We start from the raw sequence: 22,278 nt of genomic DNA on the forward strand, positions 1-22,278 counted from the left end.
GTCATGGGATTTTAAGCAGCCACACTGCCATTAGAAATCTGGGCTTCTTCTGGGGTGCACAGTGGTCACTGCTGCCCCCTCTGGAACACCAGAACACACTCGAGCCCCTGGGCTACCTCTGTGTCCCTAAATCAAATCTTTGCCCTAGACCCAGTGCCAAGCTATGGTGTGGAGTAGGTAGGCAGGACTGTTTCCTTGGCTCAGAGTGGGAAACACAGTGAGGCAGTAGCCACTAGGGCAGACTTCCCTCTACCTGTCTGGTGGCAAGCCAGCACCTGCGCACTCCTCATGGGAGTCTAGGCTTCTCCAGATATTCTCTCCACCTTAGTAGTTTTCCAAGCAGCCAAGGGAACTTGTCTCCTATGCACAGGAACCCTGGATTGTGATTCCTAGTCTGTGGCTCAACCCACTCACTCCCCAGGTCGAGGGTCCAGCTTGTGTGATCACTCTTTTCCTCAGCCCTGCCACAAGAGGCATTGGTCCTGACCCAGTGCCTTTCTTCCCCTCCTACTCAATTGTGTATATCTTACTTACAGCCTTAGTTCAATTGGAGTTCTTCTGCTAGTTTACAGGTAATTTTCCATAAGAATTGTTCCATATATATTGATGTATTTTTTTATGTTTGTGGAGGGAGGTGAGCTCCATGTTTACTCTACCATTTGATCCTCCTTTGATCAGTAATCTTTGATGTTACCATTGCAAAAAGATTATGACTCACTGAAGGTTCAGATAATTATTAGCACTTATTACTAACAAAATGTTTTTAAATTGATATATATACTTTTTTTTAGACATGATATTAAACACTTATAGTCCACAGTATAGGATAAACATGATTTTTATATGCACTGGGAAACAAATTTGTGTGACTCATTATGCCTTTCATGTTAAATGATTCTGCCTCTGACTTGGGTGTTTATGTATGAATCACCCCTTCCCTCCTCTCTGCCACTGTTTTCAAAAAATATATTAATATGATTGAATCTTTAGTGCATTACTTTTTTCCTTTTATATTTTACTATTTACTATTTATTTTTTTACCTTATATTGGTGCGGTTATATATTCAAAATTTAGTAAATTCCTTGTCTATTTCTTTTCTGGATATTATCATTATTATTAGTTGTTTCATTATAGATTGTCAAAAATAATTTTATTGTACAGAAGTGTACTATAAAAATATCCTCTCTCTGTCAAAATTGCTAAATATGCCTCATTTTCATCCAACTCTAAACATATTTTTTGTCAATCAGAAGAAATACTCTTAACTTGGTCTCTTTCTTCTCTGTGTTTGGCTTTAGAGGCTGTGTTCTGAGTCTAAAGTATTCATTTACCAGTATTTAAAGGCATTCTTGGAGATGTTTTTGCTATTTCAAAAGGTTTCTCATGCATAGACTTTAAAAATTGTTATGCACAGTATTTGGCTCTTTATTCCATCTGGCAGTTTATTTATCTAAGTGATGAGATGGAAGAATCAAGTAAATATATGCTTCTCACTATGATTCTCAGTTTTCCAGGTGTTGAAGGAGTTGGAAGGCTCTTACTTGACAAGTTAAAGAAATTGAAGCTTTTATTTCAGGAGGAAGGATATCTTGAAAGATTGTAATCCAGAGGGACTGGACTAAACTTGCAGAGCCCAACCTATCATTGCTACTCTCTGCATTTATTTTGTGTATAACTATCCAGTTACAAAGGGTTATTATAAAGGGAGAACAATAATTTGGGCATATTTAAGGCCTTGTGTGTGGAAACAATCTTTACTCTTTTAAACTACAGATTTTACTTTCTGCAAGGTTTCAGATAGCAAACAAGTTAGGACCATTCAGAATTTCTGAAGCACAGAAATTGACATGAAGGAATGTTTTGAGCCTCATGAAGGTTCTGAAATCTATACACCTATACAGAACAAAGGGTGTGGCTAAGCACTGTGCCAAGAGACTTGCCCAAACTTTAACTTGACTTCCACCTAAACTAGGTTTACCTTCGCTCTAAAGATGACCCCAGCCCTCATGCTGAATCTTTGCCCAAGAAAATGTGATCCTGCCAAACTACAAAATGTACCCTAACTCACCTTGCCAAACCATTTCAGTAACTTTTCTGCCTACCCTTTTTCTAATTTTCCATTTCTCCATAGCCCGCCTTGTCCATTTTTTGTTCTCTGTTTTAATTGCCCTCACAGTCTCTTTTTGTTCCCTATCTGTTCTCACTTTAAAAACTTAGGTCACTTTTGTCTTAATTGGAGTTGAACCTCAGTTGACACTGGAATCTCTCTATCCCCTCCTCAGCAGTTTGAATAAAATTTGTCTTGCAGCCTTTCATAAGCTTTTTGGCTCTGTTTTTCTTTGACAATGAGAAATATATTCATTTGATTGCATTTATTTATGCAGAATATGTTTCTGAAGAATCCATAGTAAAACAGGCTGCTCAGTCTTCTTTCTCTCTCTCTCTTTTTTTTGGTTGTTTTTGCTTTTGTTTTTGTTTTTTTTGGTCTTCTTAGGGCCTGACCTGCAGCCTATGAAAGTGCCAGGCTGGGGGTAGAATTGGAGCTCAGCTACCAGCCTATGCAACAGCCACAGCCACAAGGGTCCCAGCCACATCTGCAACCTACCCCACAGCTCACGGCAATGTCGGATCCTTAACCCACTGAACAAGGCCAGGGATCAAACCTGAGTCCTCATGGATCCTAGTCAGGTTGTTACAACTGAATCACAGCAGGAACTCCCAGGCTGATCAATCTTACTTAAATCAACAAACTGAGGTTCTGGTTGGTCTTATTTTTTTTTTCAGAGTTATGAAATTATACATAAGTCAGAATTGAAGATAGGACTGATAATTTAAAGATTTATAATATCGGAATTGTAAATTGAATATAAATAATTTTTTTCTTTGGTTTGATGAATTGAAGTGACCGTTTCAAGAGAAATACTGAAGTATTTATCAAAAAATACATAAGATTATTTCCATCCTTAGGAATTAATGGATTAGCTAACCCTATATGTTTAACCAAGAGTAAATCTTTGGAAATCAAGAAAGCATGGGTCTTTTTAAATGCGAAGGAAATTTTTGTGACATATTGCTTCACAGTGGTTGAATTACATGGAATAATCATACCTTTCATGCCTACTACCCCTGGGTCTCAAACTCTACTCTTTTTTCTTCTTTCCTGTCTTAACAAACTTCTGACAGCAAAATAAGAAACATTTTGTTACAAGGAAAATAGAAGATGCCACACAGGCCAGCAGGAACCCAATCACATCCAGAGAGTGGTACTGGTACCAGGTGAGGTCGTGGGCTGCTGGCCGCAGGTGCTTGGCTCCTTTGTGGCGCATGACAAACTCAATCCAGAAGACTGCCCGGTCCAGGGGCTTTACAGGTTGATCATGTTGAATGGTTGATAACCACATCACATTTTCTTTGTAGCTAAAAGACCAGGAAATAATCAATGTATAGAATGAACTAGAAAAGATAAATGTGATATTTTCATGCAGATGGTAAAAAGTGCCACATAGAGTGGAAGAAAAATAGATTATTTTCCTCAGAGATGATTATAGAGATCTTAGCTTATGGGCTAAAATTTGTTGAATGCATAGGATTTCAATCTATGAAAAAAAAAGAGAGAAGATGGGAGAGGATGAGTATTTGTAGTATGAATAATGGAATGATATGAAAAAAAAGAATGGAATGATTTATATCCCAAAGGCAAAAAAAAAAAAAAAAAAAAGAAAGAAAGAAAGAAAAAAGAAGAAAGAAAAGATAAAGAAACACATGATTTGACAGTTCAAAACTGAATCATCCAGTAAGGAGTTTTTAATAGACAAATTTTAAAATACTCTCATAATCCAGAGATAGGAAATAAATCTATGATGAAGTTCAGCAACATGTTGGTATTGACCAGGATTTAGTGTTGACCTTATATTAGTGAAGTAGCAGTTAAATGTATGGAAATGGATTGCCTTGGTTTGAATCCTGACTCTGACACTTACTTTGTTGCCTGCTTCTTTATTTTCTGTTCCTCAAGTTTTTCATTGTTAAATGGACTGGAGAGGAAGAGTACCTTATCTGATTCTTTTCAGGAATAACATATTGATTCTTAGAGGCATTCCTAGCATACAGTAGACTCCCGGTTAATGTTTGCAAGTATTATTGTTTTTCTTGTTAGTTATTTCAGTGATCAACATTTCACATTCAGGCATTGCAGCTACATGTGTTTCTATTGTTAGAAATGATGATGGGTTAACAGAGAAGAAGGAGGAACAAAGAGATGTGGCTCACAAACTCTAAGTCACAAAATTGCTGTAGCATGGTACTGTAGTAATAAAAATGGAGGTAACTTCTCCCTCTTGTGTAAAAACTCAGGCAGAGCACTGAGTTTCTGAGAGAAGGGCAGTAATCCAGAAATATTTTGTAGTACAATAGGGAAAGACTATAATAAAGAAGTTCATTTAGTATGTGCAAAGGACATTGTATTTATAATATGTACACTGTATAGCATATTATAAACATTCAGTATTTATCAGGTAATAAATGATCTTCACTTTTTGGCACCAGATTTACAATGTTAAAAATTTTTAAATATGCCTTTTTTTTTTTTTTTTTTTTTAGGGCCGCTCCTGCGGCATATGGAGGTTCCCAGGCTAGGGGTCTAATTGGAGCCATGGCCACTGGCCTATGCCAGAGCCACAGCAACACAGGATCCGAACCACGTCTGCAACCTTCACCACAGCTCACGGCAACACCGGGTCCTCAACCCACTGAGCAAGGCCAGGGATCGAACCCACAACCTCAAGGTTCCTAGTCGGATTCGTTAACCACTGCGCCACAACGGGAACTCCAAAAATCTAAAAATATGTAAAGATACTAGAGATATGTCCTACACAAAACCACAAAATGAAAGATATATGTCTTTAAAAAAGAAGAAAATATGCTTCTTGTGGTACACATTTGTGACAATAGTTGTGCTAAAATCAAAATAACTCTACTTTTAAAACACAGACGTCCACTGTGCTATTACCAATATTACTCAAAATGTTTTCTTTCTAGAGTCATTATGAATCAAAAGAAGGAAACATATACTTCATAGTTAGGACATTAATAGTAATAGTGTTACTGAAATTAATGTATATCCTGAAATGATATGGAAACCAAGTATTTCTGAATTTATAAGATTTGGTTTTCAGCAAGGATTGAAATTCTGGTTTTCAATAGGGATATGTCAATAACGTTTAGATTTTACCTTTGTCAAAATAAGACAAAAACAAGGAGTTCCTGTTGTGTCTCAGCAGGTTAAGGACATGATGTTGTATCTGTGAGGATACGGGTTCAAATCCCTGGCCTTGCTCAGTGGGTTAAGGATCTGGTGTGTTGCTGTGAGCTGTGGTGTGGGTTGCAGATGCCACTCAGATCTGGTGTTGCTGTGGCTGTGGCATAGGCCTCAGCTGCAGCTCCGTTTTGACCCCTAGCCTGGGAACTTCCATGTGCCACAGGTGAGGCCATAAAAAGAAAACAGACAAAAGAGACAAAAACAAGCACAATAAAAAGAATTAGGATTGTACTTACTTTTATAAGTAGTATCTATATAGTTGTAACTGGGTAATTAGAAAGTTCTAGTTCTTTACATTTATCAGTGATGGGATCAAAATATTAAATGTATTGTGAATTTGAGAGTGATTGTGTAATGCAGGCTTACTAAACATAAACCATCTTAGAAGAGGTTAAAACTTTGGAGTTCACATGCTGAAAGTCATAAGTGTGCAGATGAGTACTCATAACATTTGTGGTTCCTACTTTAACTTTGTTTCCAATGTTCTCAATGTTCTCTTAATCCTTCTGTTATCATTTCAGTGATTCTTCACACTGAAATGATAACAGAAGGATTATCATTAGCTAATGATTAGCTCTTTAAAAATTTTGTCACTATACTTAAACCTCTGACAATCCTTTCCCTTACAATCACTAAACAAACAAACAAAAAACCCACTTAATGTGACACTCAAAATGGGTTACTAATGACTATTCCTAAAGCATTGAGCAAATCTTACACCTCATGTTTATGACCAGGACTCAATGCTGTCTTCCTGGCTTCAATACAAAAAATTCTTGACAAAGAGTGTCTACTGAAAAAAAAAATATATATATATATATACTCACAAAGGATTATTAATGACTTGCTTCACTGCATTGACCAAATCTGTTCTTGACATTGTTTTCAAGTCCAATCTGACAGCTGCTCCCTTGGCTGTCATGTGAGCGATGTTATCAGGCTGATCAGCAAACAGAGGAATGCCCACCATAGGGACCCCGTGGTAGATGGCTTCATAAATGCCATTGGTGCCACCATGAGTTATGAAAGCTTTGGTTTTTGGATGACCTAGGATTGAGTGAATTAAGTAAAATTATTATTATTCTTAGAAATAAAATGAAAAGTGAGCATTATAAGGCACTGAAAGAAGCACTGTATTTTGATAACAGGTTATTATGTACACGGAAATTCCATCTAAGTTGCTTTCAGAACTCAGAGCAAATCTGCTGGAAAGGTCAGTGAAGACTTCATGAAAGAATGAATTCACAAATGAATTCAAGATTGGCAGGTGAAGAATTTGAAGGAATATTCTGGGGGAAAAGAAAAAATAAACCTGTGCAAAAAACAGGGGAGGGCATGTCAGAAATATATTTTCTTTTTTTTGTCTTTTCTAGGGTCGCACCTGCGGCATATGGAGGTTCCCAGGCTAGGGGTCCAATCGGAGCTGTAGCCGTCAGCCTGTGCCACAGCCACAGCAACTTGGGATCTGAGCCGCATCTGCGACCTACACCACAGCTCAAGGCAACACCAGATCCTTAACCCACTGAGCAAGGCCAGGGATTGAACCCTCAACCTCATGGTTCCTAGTCGGATTCACTAACCCCTGAGCAACTACGGGAACTCCAGAAATATATTTTCTTAAAAAAATTGTGAAGTCATTTAACCTTGTGGGAAGGATATCAAGGCAACGGACGGGGTAATGGTAGTGGCACTGGAACCAGAGGAAGAAAAAGCTGCATTTTATCACGTAATGTGTTATTGCTTCATGAAAATGATTGTGACTCAGCGGTTTAAGAATCCAACTAGTATCTATGAGGATGTGGGTTCAGTCTCTGACCTCACTCAGTGGCTTAAGGATCCAGTGTTGCCATGAGCTGTGGTGTAGGTCGCAGATGTGGCTTGCAAGCTGAGTTGCTGAGGCTGTGGTGTAGGCTGGCAGCTGTGGCTCTGATTCAACCGCTAGCCTGGGAACTTCCATATGCTGCAGGTGTGGCCCTAAAAAGCCAAAAAAGAAAAAAAGAAAGAAAGAAAAAGAAAATGATTGTAGTTTTTTTTTCCCATTGAAAATGGAGCATCCTGGTAATAAAAGAGGACCTGTTATTTTTCTCTAGCGTTTAAAATATCCCTAGAGAGGGCAAATGATAGGTGTAAGGAGAGAATTCAGAGAAGAGAAACAATCCAGGAAGTTCTTGAAAAGTTCACTGTGAATAGTAATTATAGTCAAAATAAAGATTCTGGCCATAAGGGATGTGACTCTGTTTAATAAAATGCCAGCCACAGCAGTCAGACATAGAAAAGAAATAAAAGGTACCCAAATTGGAAGAGGTAAAATTGTCACTTTATGCTTATGATGACATGATACTATATATAGAAAACCATAAGGACTAAGGACACCACACAAAAACTATTCAAATGGATCAACAAATTCAGCAAAACAGCGGGATACAAGATAGTTTCATTTCTGTATATTAACATTGAAATATTAGAAAAAGAATCTTAAAAATACCTTTTATAATCACACCCAGAAAAATTGAGTACCTAGGAATAAACCTGACCGAGGAAGTGAAAGATTTATAAGAGGAGAACTATAAAACATTAATCAAAGAAATTAAAGATGATTCAAAGAAATGGAAAGAGATCCCATGCTCCTGGATTGGAAGAATTAATATTGTTAAATGACCATACTACCCAAAGCAATCTACAGATTCAATGCCATCCCTATCAAATTACCCATGACATTTTTCACAGAACTACAACAAACAATCCAAAAATTTTTATCAGAGTTCCCATCATGGAGCAGCAGAAATGAATCCAACTAGGAACCATGAGGTTGCAGCATTGATCCCTGGCCTCAATCAGTGGGTTAAGGATCCCATGTTGCCATGAGCTGTGGTGTAGGTCACAGAAATGGCTTGAATCTGGCGTTACTGTGGCGGTGGAGTAGGCTGGCAGCTGTAGCTCTGATTCGACCCCTAGTCTGGGAACCTCCACATGCCTCAGGTGCAGCCTAAAAAGTAAAAAAAAAAAAAAAGAAAGAAAAGAAAAAAATTATATAGAACCATAAAAGACCCAGAATTGCCAAAGCAATCTTGAGGGAAAAAAAACAAGCAGGAGACATAACTTTCCCAGATTTCAGATGATACTACATAGCTACAGTCAAGACAGTGTGGTACTGGTACAAAAACAGACATACAGACCAATGGAACAGAATAGAGAACCCAGAAATAAACCCAGTCACCTACAGTCATGTAATCTTTGACAAAGGAGGCAAAAATATAAAATGGGAAAATGATAGTCTCTTTAGCAAGTGGTACTGGCAAAACTGGACCGTTGCATGTAAATCAGTGAAACTAGAACACACCCTCACACCACGCACAAAAATAAACTCAAAATGGCTTAAAGACTTAAACATAAGACAGGACATAACAAAACTCCTAGAAGAGAACATAGGCAAAACATTCTCTGACATCTACTTTACAAATATTTTCTCAGGTCAGTCTCACACAGCAATAGAAATAAAAACAAAAATAAACAAATGGGACCTAATTAAACTCAAAAGCTTTTGCACAGCAAAGGAAACCATAAAAAATGAAAAGACAACCTATGTCATGGGAGAAAATTTTTTCAAGTGATCCAACTGACAAGGGCTTAATCTCTAAGATATATAAACAACACATAAAACTCAACAACAAAAAAAAACAAACAACCCAATCAAAAAATGGGCAGAAGACCTAAATAGACATTCCTCCAAAGAAGACATACAGATAGCCAGAAGGCACATGAAAAGCTATTCAACATCACTATTAGAGAAATGGAAATCAAAACTACAATAAGGTACCACCTCACACTGATCAGAATGGCTATCATTGATAAGTCTACAAGTAACAAATGCTGGAGAGGGTGTGGAGAAAAGGGAACCCTACTGCACTGTCGGTGGGAATATAAATTGGTACAACACTGTGGAAAAAATATGGAGGCAGAAAACTAAATATAGAACTATCATATGATCTAGCAATCACACTCCTAAGCATATATCTGGACAAAACTACAATTCAAAAAGATACATGCACTCATATGTTCATAGCAGCACTATTCACAATAGCCAAGACATGGATCAACCTAAATGTCCATCAAGAGATGAAAAGATTAAGAAGATGTGGTACATACACACAATGGAATACTACTCAGTCATAAAAAGAGTGAAATAATGCCATTTGCATTAATATGGATGGAATAAGAGATTCTCATACTAAGTGAAGTAAGTCAGAAAGGGATAGACAGATACCACATGCTATCACTTTTATGTGAAATCTAAAATGTGGCAAAAATGAACCTATACACAGAATAGAAAGAACCTCAGACATTGAGAACAAACTTGTGGTTACCAAGGGAGGGGGCAGGGAGTGGGACAGACTGGGAGTTTGCTGTTAGTAGATGCGAACTAGTACATTTAGACTGGATAAGTAATGTATAGCACAGAAAAGGAAACTATATCCAGTGTTTGGGATAGAACATGATGGAAGACAGTATGATAGAAAGAATGAACATATGTGTATGACTGGGTCACTTTGCTGTACAGAAGAAATTGACACATTATACATCAACTATACTTTAATTAAAACATTTTTTAAATAAAATAAAATGCCAGTTTTTATATTTTATTGTTTTCCCTGGGACTGGGAATAAATATAAAGTTAAGGTTTATTTCTGAGTGTTTTAATAATAAATTATAAGTTTGTTTTCTATTGAAGTATTATCACTCCACTCAGCTGTTACTCATGTTTTCAGTATTTGTTCTGTCAGGTCTTACCAAGAAGGTCATTCTGGGGGATCCACTTATACAGCCGAGTATTGGGTCCTAAGGTATCTGGTTTCTTGCCATTGTATCTCCACAGAACCTGTTAGGGTAAAGAAAATACCTTGTGCCATGAGTTGAACTTGTTATAGCATTATGAAGTGATAGTGTGTGTTAGAATTCTAACAAGATTAAAAGACATCTAGTTAAATGCCTTCAGTAGAACAGATAGGAAGTTGAGGACATAAGCCCTTAAGTTATGATATCTACTAACACACTAACCTAAACAGGAAGTCCCACCTTTTATGTACTTATTTTTATGTTCAACTAGGTATGGACTGCAAGCATGACATTTCACACAGGTAGACAAATGAGATTTTCAAAAACAAATTCAAAATTTTAAGAAATTTTTAGAGGGGGTCTTGATTCTAATGCAAAACAAAAACAAAAACAGTGGCAAATTACTAATAACCTATGCCTTTATTTTACATTATTTTTTATAAGCTAGCTTCTTTTCACATTTAATATTCACTTGTTTATTTCTTTTTGACTGTTATAGAAGGGTGTTAACTTATATCCACTTGCTAATATAACTTGTTTTATTATAGTTTAACCTCTTTCGATTTATAAAAAGGAAAACGCATGCAATCAGCCACTTATGAAAAATAAATATTTCTGCTTTCTAGGTTATTAACAAGTTAATTTTTCATAGGAAGTTGGTTTAAGTTCTTTTTTAAAGTTTTTTTTTAATGTACAATTACTTTGCAAGGCTGTAATAATTTCTGCTGTACAACAAAGTAAGCCAGTCATACATATACACATATCTGTTCTCTCTGATTCTTTTCCCTCATAGATTATCACAGAATACTGGGTAGAGTTCTCTGTGCTATACAGCAGGTCCCCATTGGCCAGTCATTCCATAGACCTCAGTGTGCATAATGCCAATTCGAAACCCCTCGTCCATCCCTCCCACTCCCCTACCCTTTGGTAACCATAATTTTTTCAAAGTCTGTGAGTTTGTATTTCTGTTTTGGAAATAAGTTCATTTGTATCCACATTGGCAGGACCCAGTCAACCAGGCCAGGCTGATGTTTCTCTTTCTCTAAATCACTGGGTATCTGGAGGCAGCTCAGTGAGCCCTGGCCATCCTTTCTCTGAATAGCACCCCAAAAATCACCCTGAATGGTTCAGTTCCAAAATTTAGGATAAGTAAAAAGAATCATAATTACCTGGCAAGTGGAGGTCTTGTTGTGGCTCAGTGGCGACAAATCCAACTAGCATCCATGAGGACGAGGGTTTGATCCCTGGCCTCGCTCAGTGGGTTAAAGATCCAGCATTGCTGTGAACTGTGGTGTAGGTCACAGACATTGCTCAGATCCTGTGTTGCTGTGACTGTGGTGTAAGCCAGCAGTTAACAGCTAGCCTTGATTCAACCCCTAGCCTGGAACTTGCATATGCTGCAAGTGCAGCACTGAAAAGCTTAAAAAAAAAAAAAAAACTACCTTGCAAGTACAAACTACATGTCATAGTCCAGACTTTTATCAATATTTCTTAACATTATTGTGCTATTACACCTACTGTTAAAATTTAGCTCCTGAGAACATCTCTATGTGTACCATGTCCTTCGGAGTACTTCAAGGAATAGAAACAAATGACAAGGCAGAATTTGGTGATCTTTTCCTGCCCACAATAATATTAAAATACCAAAATTTATACTACATATCTGAAATATATTTCAATACATTGTTAATACAAAATTATTATCAACCAGAGATACTCTCTGTACTAATTTAGCACCAGCCATGTAAATTTTCATTTTTAAACATATATAAGTTGGCTCTATCATATGTGTTTACCTTTCTCACAGAAAATGTCTGCAGTTATAACCTTCATAGAGTTGAAAACACTTTAGAAGTTCCCACATTAGTACAGTGATTTAAGAATCCAACTGCAGCAGCTCAGGTCACTGCAGAGACACAGGTTCAATCCCTGGCCAGGCACAGTGGGTTAAAGGATCTGGCATTGCCACAGCTGTGGTGTAGGTTGTAGGAACTTCCAGATGCCACAGGTGCAGCCATAAAAAATTTTTAAATAAATAAATAAAATATTTATTTTAAAAAATGCATTAAATATTTGTCCACTATTAAATTACCTAAACTACCTTTTGCGGAATCTGGGCAAGGGCTGATGCAATTATATTGGCTCTTTCTTCTGTTAGGTTCCTGATTATTGACCCCAAAGAAAACACCACAATACCATTTTCTCCAGAACTCTGGACAAATTCTTCCATTTCCTGTGAAAAGATAATTTATTTCATCAAAAAAAAGAGCAACATCGTAGCAAACATTATTGAAAGGATTGCTGCAAACAACTAACGAGAGAAAGCATATTTACTCTGGAATTATTAGAGTAGTGGCCATGTTTCTTTAATTGTGGTAAAATACAAATACCATAAAATTTACCGTCTGAATCATTCCTATGAGTGTAGTTTAGTAGTATAACATATATTCACATTGTGCAACAAATTTCTTCTTTCCCCAGCCTCTGACAACCATCAGTCTACTCTATCTTTCTACAGATTGACTAGGCTAGATATCTCATTTACATTGAATTGTGCAGTGTTTGTTTTTTTGTGACTGGCTGCTTCTACTTAGCATAAGTTTCATCCACATTGTGATATGTGTCAGAATTTCCTTTTAAAAGCTGAGTAACATTCTACTTTTGTGTATAACGCATTTAGTTTATTGCTCTATCTATTGACAGACATTTGGATTGCTTCAACCACGTGGCTTTGAGAATAGTGCTTTTATGAAACTGGTGAGCAAATATCTCATTGGTATCCTAATTTCAATTCCTTTGGATGTATATCCAGAAGAAGATTTACTGGACCTTAGGGTATTTCTGTTTTTATCTTTTTTGAGGAAACTCCATATGGTTTTAAATATGGCTGTTTTTTAGCAGACCTTATCCCTCAGGTCTCTGGGAAAGAGATGTGTGGTATAAGGTTAATTTTATCTATAATGTGTATTTTGGCAAATATGTGTGTGTTTATGTGTCTGTTACATGTATTTGTGCAAATGCGCGCGTGTGTGTGTAAGCAAGAAATGAAATTGAGCCAGTACTCAGCAGTAAGGAGGAGATACTGTTAAATAATATTGTACTCAGATTCTTCATCAATCGAATTTTTAATTAATAACCTAGATTCTTGGAAGAAGACCTCATAGCAGGATCTTAACTCATCTTTATTTATTGTTATAGTTCTAGTAAATCATTTGTTTATTATAAGCAGACTTTCTGGAGGATTATTTTAGTTTAGTCATTATAATTATATTTCCTCGGTGTTCCCTTCATGGCTCAGTGGTTAATGAACCCAACTAGGATCCATGAGAATTTGGGTTCAATCCCTGGCCTCACTCAGTGGGTTAAAGATCTGGTGTTGCCATGAGCTGTGGTATAGGTTGCAAATATGGCTTGGATCCTGTGTTGCTGTGGCTATGGTGTAGACTGGCAGCTGTAGCTCCAATTTGACCCCTAGCCTGGGAACTTTCATATGCCCTACAAAAGCAAAAGGAAAATAAAAAAAGAATTACATTTCTATGAGTTCTAAAAAAAAAGTTATGATTCTAATGACTTTATGCCTACCATTCTCTCAGCTCTATAATTTTTATACATCTTACTTTAAACTTCGTGGGAAATTTCCCTCTAAATTACTAATTGCTGACACTGGGGAGTGTGGTATGGTAGTTTGGAATTTCTTCAAAACAGTTCCAAGAGTCCTATTTATAATACAGAGATAAACCTGTGTAATTACATATGTGAGTGACCATATTGCTGGGTTTTTACATATGACATCTTTTGCCCTGAAATCATATTTTATAATTTATGTCCTAGTAGAATCTGCTTTGTGTAACTGGCTGTGAAGCACCCTCATCATCACCTCACTGAACCCCTGAGGGAGCAGCTCCCCCAGTGGGAGAGATATCATGGGGCTTTCTGCAGCAGAGATCTGGCCAGCATTTTGAGTAGTTCACTTCAAAGTAGATAAAATTCCTGCTGAAATTATTTTGCCTGAGATGGTTTTAGAATTATTCTATATTATAGTCCCAGATCCTTGCCAAATTAAAAACAAAAAGTTGTTTCTTTCTGTACTAGAATAATTTCACCTTGCTCTATATACTCTACTATAAAAAAATGTAGAGGAGCAAAATTTTCCTGGATATCTGATCAGAACTATGTCTGTGTCTTTTTAAAATTTCTTTCTCTTATTTTAAATTCACTAGTCTTTTCCCTCTGGAAAATAATGATCCAACACTTTCCTCGTAAAATGTATACTTTCTGATGCTAAGCATTGTCATAAAGCTTCTTTTCAAAGTCATTTTTAACAGAAAAAAGAAAAGAGGAAAATTTTTCTCATTTTAGCCTTATTTACCACTGTATTACTCTATGGTTTTATAAAATTGCCTTTTTTTAGATTCCACACATAAATTACATCATACAGTACTTGTCTTTCTCTGTCTTTTCAAAAAGATAAACAAAACTGATGATCTTTAGTGATACTAAGAAAAAAACACTCAAAAAATAACATTAAAAATGAAAGTAGAGACATTGCAACAGACACTGTAGAAATACACATGATCATAAAAGACTACAATAAAGAATTATATGCCAACAAATTACATGACCAGGAAGAATGGATACATTCCTAAAAACATGCAACCTACTAATACTGATTAAGGAAGGAATAGAAAATCTGAAAGTCATAATGAATAAAGAGACTGAATCAGTATTCAACACAGAAATCCCCAGGACCAAATGTCTTTACTGATGAATTCTCTGAGACATTTAAAAAAATAGTTCATGTCAGTCCTTCAAATCTCTTCCAAAAAAAATTGAGAAAGATAGAGGGAACACTTCCAAACTCATTCTGCAAGGCCACTATTACCCTGATACCAAATAAATGAGGGCATTACTAGAAGAGAAAACAGTAGGCCAATATACAGGATGAATATAGATGCAAAAAATTCTCATCCAAATATCAGCCATCAAAGTTCAAAAGCACATTCAAAGGTTTATATGCCTTAACCAAGTTAGATTTATTCCTGGCATGCAAGGACGGATCAACATAGCAAATCAATAAATGTAATACATGACATTAAAATAATGAAAAGATAAAATAAGTTGATCACTTCACCATCTCAATAGAGGTAGAAAAAAGATTTCACAAGATACAAAATCCTTTCATGATAAAACCTCAAGATATAGGGTATAGAAGGAACATACCTCAACATAATAATGCCCATATATGACCAGCCCAAAGCTAACATTATACTCAACAGTGAAAATTTGAAAGTTTTTTCTCTAAGATCAGGAACAAGACAAGGATGCCCACTCTCTCACTCCTTCAGCATAGCTAGAGCAGGTAGGCAAGTCAAAGAAGTAAAAGGCATCCAAATCAGAAAGAAGAAGCAAAACTTTCATTTTTTGCAGATGATATGATTTTTTGTATAGAAAATCCCAGATTCAACCAAAAACATGAATTGACAAATTTAGTAAAGCTTCAGGATATAAAAATCAACATACAGAAATCAGTTGTATTTCTGCATAGTGATGAAACATCTGAAAAAAAAATCCCATTCACAATGGCATCAAAAACAATAAAATAACTAGAAATAAATCTTAACCAAAGAAGTAAAAGAGCTGTACAGTGATAACCACAAATCTCTGTTGAAGGAAAGAGAAGAAATACAAATAAATGGAAGGGCATCCTGGGTCCATGGATCAGAAGAATTAATATTGTTAAAATGGCCACACTTCCCAAAGTCAAGGACATCACACCTCCAAATTTCAAACTATACTACAAAGCTATAGTATTTAAAAAAATATGGGGAATTCCCATCATGGCTCAGTGGAAACGAATCTGACCAGTATCCACAAGGACGCAGGTTCGATCCCTGGCCTCGCTCAGTGGGTTAAGGATCTGGTATTGCCGTGAGCTGTTGTGTAAGTTACAGATGTGGCTCTCATCTGGCATTGCTGTGGCTGTGGCGTAGGCTGTCAGCTATAGCTCTGATTTGATCCCTAGCCTGAGAACCTCCACATGCCACAGGTACAGCCCTAAAAATACAATAAATAATAAATAAATAAAATGAAAATAAAACAATTTGGTACTGGCCTAAAAAGAAATGTGTAGACCAATGGAACAGAATACAGGGTTCAGAATTATCCCTGCACATGTGTTCAAATAATATTCAACATGGGAGGCAAGAACACCCAATGAGAAAAGATTAGTCTCTTCTTTCTCTTCTGAGAAAACTGGATAAACATTAAGAAATGAAATGAGATCCCTATCTTATACTACTCACAAAAATGAACTTGAAATAGATCAAAGTCTTAAGCAAAAGGCAGATACCATAACATTCCCAAAAGAAAATACAGGTTAGAAGCTCCTTGACATTGGTCTTGAAAACGATTTTTTTTTTTTTTTTTGGATACGACACCACAAACCAAGAAAAAAAAAATTTTAAATGGGATTACATCAAATTTAAAAGCTTCTGCACAGCAAAAAGAAGTCAATAATGTAAAAACAATGTAAAAAACAATGTAAAAACAATGTAAAAAACAATGTAAAAAAAACTCAACCTACAGAATGGGAGAAAAAAATTGCAAACCACGTATTGAATGAGGGGTTATTATTCAAAATATATATAAAACTCATACAACTCAATAAGAAAAATTAATTCAACTTAAATATGGGCAGTCAAACAAAATAGACATTTTCCCAAAGCAAACATCTAAATGGCTAACAGGTACATGAATAGATGTTTAACTTCTCTAATCATCAGGGAAATGCAAAACAAGAGATAGCACTTCACTCCTGTTGGGATGCCCAGGAATGAGAAAAGGGAACACTTGTTCACTCTCAGTGGGAATGTAAATTGGTTCAGCTCCTGTGGAAAACAAAAGGAAGGTGCCAAAAAACTAAAAATAGAGCTATGTGATCCAGAATGTCCACTTCTAGGTATATACCCAAAGGAAATAAAAGCAGAATAGGAAAGAGATATGTGCTTCCATGCTTATTGCAGCGTTATTCACAGAAGCCAAGGTAAACAACATAAGTTCCCAGCAATGGATGAATGCATAAAGAAAATGTGAGACACACACACACACCAAAATTACTTATCTGTGAGAAAGAAAGAAATTGTGCATTTTTGACAGCATGGATGGACCTTGAGGATATTCATACACTTCTAATCTTATTTGTGAAATTGAGTAACAACAGCTACTATTACTAATTATTAGGGTTATTCTAGGATTCATCTTCACTTTATCCTTCTTTCTCTTTTCCTAAATTCTGCTCCCATTAACACTGTCATTTTCCTGAAATGTAAATGGTGAGGTCTTTCAAAAAATAGTTTTTAGTTTCACTAATTCTAGCTTTGGATACTGGGAAAGTTGCCATAGATAACCCAAACAATTTGCAATCAAAAGAGATACTATGTTTTTACCCTTAAAAGATATCAGTTTCATTTTGTCCCCCATGAAGAGCAGAAAAAAGGTTCTCTTAAGAGATCACAAATAGTTCACTAAAGATTGCTTAGTTCTGGAGTTCCTGTTGTGGTGCAGCTGAAACAAATCTGACTAGGAACCATGAGGTTGCAGGTTTGATCCCTGGCCTCACTCAGCGGATTAAGAATCCGGTGTTGCAGTAAGCTGTGGTGTTGGTCACAGACGTGGCTCGGATCCTGAGGTGCTGTGGCTGTGGTGTAGGCTGGCAGCTGTAGCTCCAATTTGACCCCTCGCCTGGGAACCTCCATATGCCATGCCATGGGCGCTGCCCTAAAAAAGCAAAAAAGAAATAAATAAAATAATTTTTTTTAAAAGATTGCTCACTTCCTATTTGTGTTAAATCAATTTTAAACAGATGATATCAATTTAAAACAGATTAGAGTCTTGCTTTCCTTTATAAGGTATATTATCCTATAAACTGAAGAGAATTCTTAACATTTGAAAGTATGAGCATATCAGACACAACCTAGAATAGATTTATAAGGAGATCCTGCTGAATAGCATTGAGAACTATGTCTAGATACTCATGTCGCAACAGAAGAAAGGGTGGGGGAAAAAACTGTAACTGCAATGTATACATCTAAGGATGACCTGACCCCCTTGCTGTACAGTGGGAAAATAATAAAAAAAAAAAAGAAAGTATGAGCAGATCCAAGCTGTATAAATGATTTGGTCTTTATCACACGAGCAGAGTTTTTGGTTCATATATGCTGAGTGTACGTTTTCTGTGTGTGTTCATTCTGTCAGGCAGTGTGCTACTGAGACCTATGTTCCCTACTGGAGCTTTATTGAGGTTTTCTACAGGTTTAGTGTAGGCAGCAAACCCTTCTGTGATAGACTAAGTCATCATCTCTTTTCTGCTGTGAGATATAAAGTCCTATGATTTCAAATGAAGAATGGTTTAAATGCAGGTGGGAAAGCTAGTAAAAGCTGGATCTGGCTGCCAGAATTGCTACGGCACAAGTTTATACTGTTGAGAAATGGACTTCTTTTTAGCTAGAACACTGGTGAACAGCCTCAACCCTTACAAAAATTTTTTTAGTCTTTCATCTTGTTCATCTTAATGTAAAACAAAATATACTTAACATTAGAAAATCTTAAGTGTGTTGATTTCTATTTTGACTTAAATTTTATTAAATTCATTGAAATACCTAAAATTATTTAAATTAAAAACAAAAAAACCCTTAAACTCTACTTTTAAACAACTCCAGGGGGATCTATGCTCTGGGACTATGCTAGAGAAAATAATCTCGATATATTCGAAAACCAGTATCTTTTAAATTAGGAAGTAGGTGTAGGTGGCTGGCACACCTGGAGTTATTGATAGTATGTAATACTAACAAAATAATGACAATAGGTCATATTTTTTTGTGGTCACAGAGAATGTGCCAGAGACATTTTGGTTGTTTAATAGGTACTAACAGACTTTTACCCACAACAAAAATATGAGGTTGGTACTGTTGTTATAAGAGTTAGTGTGTGGTCATGTCTCTATGAACCTTGTGGTCTACTTTCCATCATTGTTGCCTGTGTCCTGCAACAACCTGCTAAACGGTGTCCTTTTCCAGTCTTTCTCCTTTACAGTCCAACTCACTGATTACATCCTCTGGTTTGCTTTTAAAAGAAAATGTGATCAGATCTCTCCATTTCTTAATCGTTTTAATTTTCTCTCTAATGCCCCTAGTAGATGCTTCCAGAGGAACTTGTAATTCTGCCTCCAGCTAACCTCTCCAGCATCATCTGCCTCTTTACTCAGACTAAATTTGCACTTCTTGGGAACTGTCATTTTACCACTTTATCTGCTTTTCTTTTGTGTCTTTCTCCATCCCTGCCCTATCCTTTCTTCTTATTCCTGTACCTCCTTCAGATCTCACATTAATTAATGCCTCAGAGATACTTTCTATGATTCCTGCTGGATGCTTCCCTAACATTGTGATCTTTCCTTATTATAACACTTTCACACTATTTTTATGACTTGCTTGTATTATGTCTTTCCACATGGAGTGTCAGGTGGCAGAAACTGTGTCTATATCATTTTACTATATTACCACTCACTCTGTAATATGCTTATCATTTTTTTTTTTGTCTTTTTGCCATTTCTTGGGCCGTTCCCGCGGCACATGGAGGTTCCCAGGCTAGGGGTTGAATCGGAGCTATAGCCGCCAGCCTATACCAGAGCCACAGTAACGCGGGATCTGAGCTGTGTCTGCGACCTACACCACAGCTCACGGCAACGCCGGAGCCTTAACCCACTGAGCAAGGGCAGGGACTGAACCCGCAACCTCATGGTTCCTAGTCGGATTCGTTAACCACTGCGCCACGACGGAAACTCCTGCTTATCATTTTATAATCATTCTTTTAATGAATATCTGATCCTTTATTATGTGTTGAATAATGAAGGTTGTAATTTTACTGACATATTCTCAAAGTATCCTGGCTATTTGACTTTATTCTAAGCTGATAATGAAATTCAGATACTTGTGTTGGTATAGAAATAAATATATGAGTTTCCAATTGGCAAGTCACTTTATCCAGCTTCTCACATCTGACTCACTGTAATCAAATATTTTAAATAAAGAAGGCAGAGTTATTCCTACAGAAAATGCAAAGTAAACAAAAGCAAAACAAACAGGAACTGGTTACCTTAGGCAGGGGTTTGGCAGGTGTGCAGTGGAGGCCTCCAACAAAATCAAAATTTGGTAGCAGTGGGCGAGGAAATTCCAAATCCCAATAGGTTCGTATGAGCCAAATGTCAGCTTTCCCCATTGCCTCAAATAATGTAGTGGGCTTTCCTAAAAGGAAAAGAAAAAAAAAGTGAGACTATTACCACATAAATATAATAGTAGTTTTTAGAAAAGAGCTTGGATTTATGTAGCCCAGAGATGTTTGAATGTGTCTGCTTTTTTCACAAAGAAAATGTGTGTGTGTGTGTGTGTGTGTGTGTGTACTATAATGTAATATAAGCACAATATGGAAACTGAGCTACACAAGTAGAAACAGTTTCTAAATGCTACCTAGATACTTGTGTTTCAGATATGTGTGTATCTCCTCAATATACATGTCTTCATTTATCAAGATATTTTGAGGTTTCCAGTGACTTTTTTTTTAAGTTAAAAGAAGTTTAGTAAGATATGGATATGTATGTATAAGTGCCTCAATTTTGGTTTATGACTTCCTGGAGTGTCCTGTGCTAGTAACTGGTCACAGTGTATAGTGTATTCCTGACCCTGTAATGTAAATGTTTCTGAGATTTATGGATCATTGTGTATTTTCCTCATTTTTTTTTATTCCACTTATAAAAACCAAAGTCCTGTGACTCAGATATTTATACAAACTCACCTTCCAAGGCATTAGGAAAGTTAGGACTTTATGCTACCACCGAAAAGCATGACTTACCCAGTACTTCGCTATAAAACTGACTCCACTCCTCATTAATTGCTTGGAACCAAAAGTCAAAATAAAGTGCATGTATCATATTTTTTACCCTCTCCATGAATGTCATGTGATCACTAAGTTCTGACATGATAATAGGTACGTAGGACAGTGGGAATGGAAGTTTTCCACCGTGCTTTTCCATTGCATAGCCAGGATAGAAACGGAGGCTGTGCACTAGAGGTATGTTCAGTATTTCAGCCAGCAGCTCACCACCAGGTCCAACGGCATCTGCCAGAATGACATCAAACCTTGATTCTTGTAGTTTTGTCATAAGTTTCTTGTTTGAAACAAGATCTTTACAGAACTTCAATGAAATTTCAAAATATTTCCTTATTATTCTTATCATTGCTGGAAAATATGTCCAAAATGAATTTTTTTCCAAATACGTCCATTCTCCGAAAAAATGCATGAAAAAATTCTCATATTCCTCTTTAGTTACAGATGCAGGGTAAATCTCAAATTTAATAGCCGATGGTTTGCTGGGATCTATAAAAATGGAAGCTGAAGATATCAGAACAGTCACCTCATGACCCCTGGTGACAAGTTCCTCCAGAATTGCCTTCATATTAATCCAGTGACTATATTCCACAGGCCATGCCAGCACATTTCCACACCTCCCAGAGCTAAAGTAGCAAGTCAGCTGTAGCAGCAGCAGAAGTGAGAACTGTTTCATCAACATCTTGTTCATGTGTAGTACTTTTTAGAAATTACTCTACCCTTTTGTTAAGGCCCTTGCTTATATCCAAGGAGAAATCAATCAGGAAGTTAAAATTTAATTTGTTCACCTAGAATAAATACATTTGATGAATAGTCAGCAGCTGTACAAATCAAATAAAAAGGCAAAGTTTAAAACACTTCCTGCTTGGAGTTCCTGTCATGGCTCAGCAGAAACGAATCTGACTAGCATCCATGAGGACAGTACTGATCCCTGGCCTTGCTCAGTGGGTTAAGGATCCAGCATTGCCGTGAGCTGTCATGTAAGTTACAGATGCGGCTCACATCTGGTGTTGCTGTGGCTGTGGCATAGGCCAGCAGCTGTAGCACTGATTCGACCCCTAGCCTGGGAACATCCATTGCCACAGGAGCGGCCCTAAAAAGACAAAAAAACAAAACAAAGCAAAACAAACAAAAAAACCCTTCCTGCTTATACAATGTGTTTAATATTGTTTTATCAGTGCTTACCTA

At 36.7% G+C, this 22,278-nt stretch overlaps 1 protein-coding gene and 1 long non-coding RNA gene across 4 annotated transcripts in view; one reads left to right on the forward strand and one right to left on the reverse strand.

The window, feature by feature from the left end:
* Window positions 1–22,278, forward strand: part of LOC146400834 (uncharacterized) — a 421,507-nt gene that overhangs the window by 364,573 nt on the left and 34,656 nt on the right. The window lies entirely within an intron of this gene.
* On the reverse strand, window positions 1,418–21,818 carry LOC100623255 (UDP-glucuronosyltransferase 2B31). 3 transcript variants are annotated; one of them, XM_003356952.6, is made up of 6 exons: window positions 21,055–21,818; window positions 20,302–20,450; window positions 12,254–12,385; window positions 10,108–10,195; window positions 6,146–6,365; window positions 1,418–3,418 (listed from the first exon to the last, which is right to left on the reverse strand). In XM_003356952.6, the coding sequence occupies exons 1-6, from the start codon at window positions 21,779–21,781 to the stop codon at window positions 3,142–3,144; spliced, it is 1,593 nt and encodes a 530-aa protein (XP_003357000.3). In that variant the 5' UTR covers window positions 21,782–21,818; the 3' UTR covers window positions 1,418–3,141. The 3 variants fall into 3 exon arrangements, 2 of the variants coding, with proteins under 2 accessions (XP_003357000.3, XP_084828530.1); XR_014812619.1 differs by having other exon boundaries at window positions 1,551–3,418; window positions 11,322–12,385; XM_084972404.1 differs by lacking the exon at window positions 12,254–12,385.

The sequence above is a fragment of the Sus scrofa genome, chromosome 8, assembly GCF_054392235.1.
Source record: "Sus scrofa isolate SSC_HxYL_T2T_F1_AM1 chromosome 8, Sscrofa_HxYL_maternal_Yorkshire_Landrace_v2.0, whole genome shotgun sequence".
NCBI lineage: Eukaryota > Metazoa > Chordata > Mammalia > Artiodactyla > Suidae > Sus > Sus scrofa.

Excerpts from the sequence above, each read along its gene's own strand:
- LOC100623255 (XM_003356952.6), bottom strand. The coding sequence starts at position 21,781 with ATGAACAAGATGTTGATGAAACAGTTCTCACTTCTGCTGCTGCTACAG. Across the intron at positions 20,451-21,054 it reads GTTTTATAGCGAAGTACTGG|GAAAGCCCACTACATTATTT; the intron begins GTAAGTCATGCT and ends TTTTCCTTTTAG. Across the intron at positions 10,196-12,253 it reads TTGCCCAGATTCCGCAAAAG|GTTCTGTGGAGATACAATGG; the intron begins GTAGTTTAGGTA and ends TTACCCTAACAG.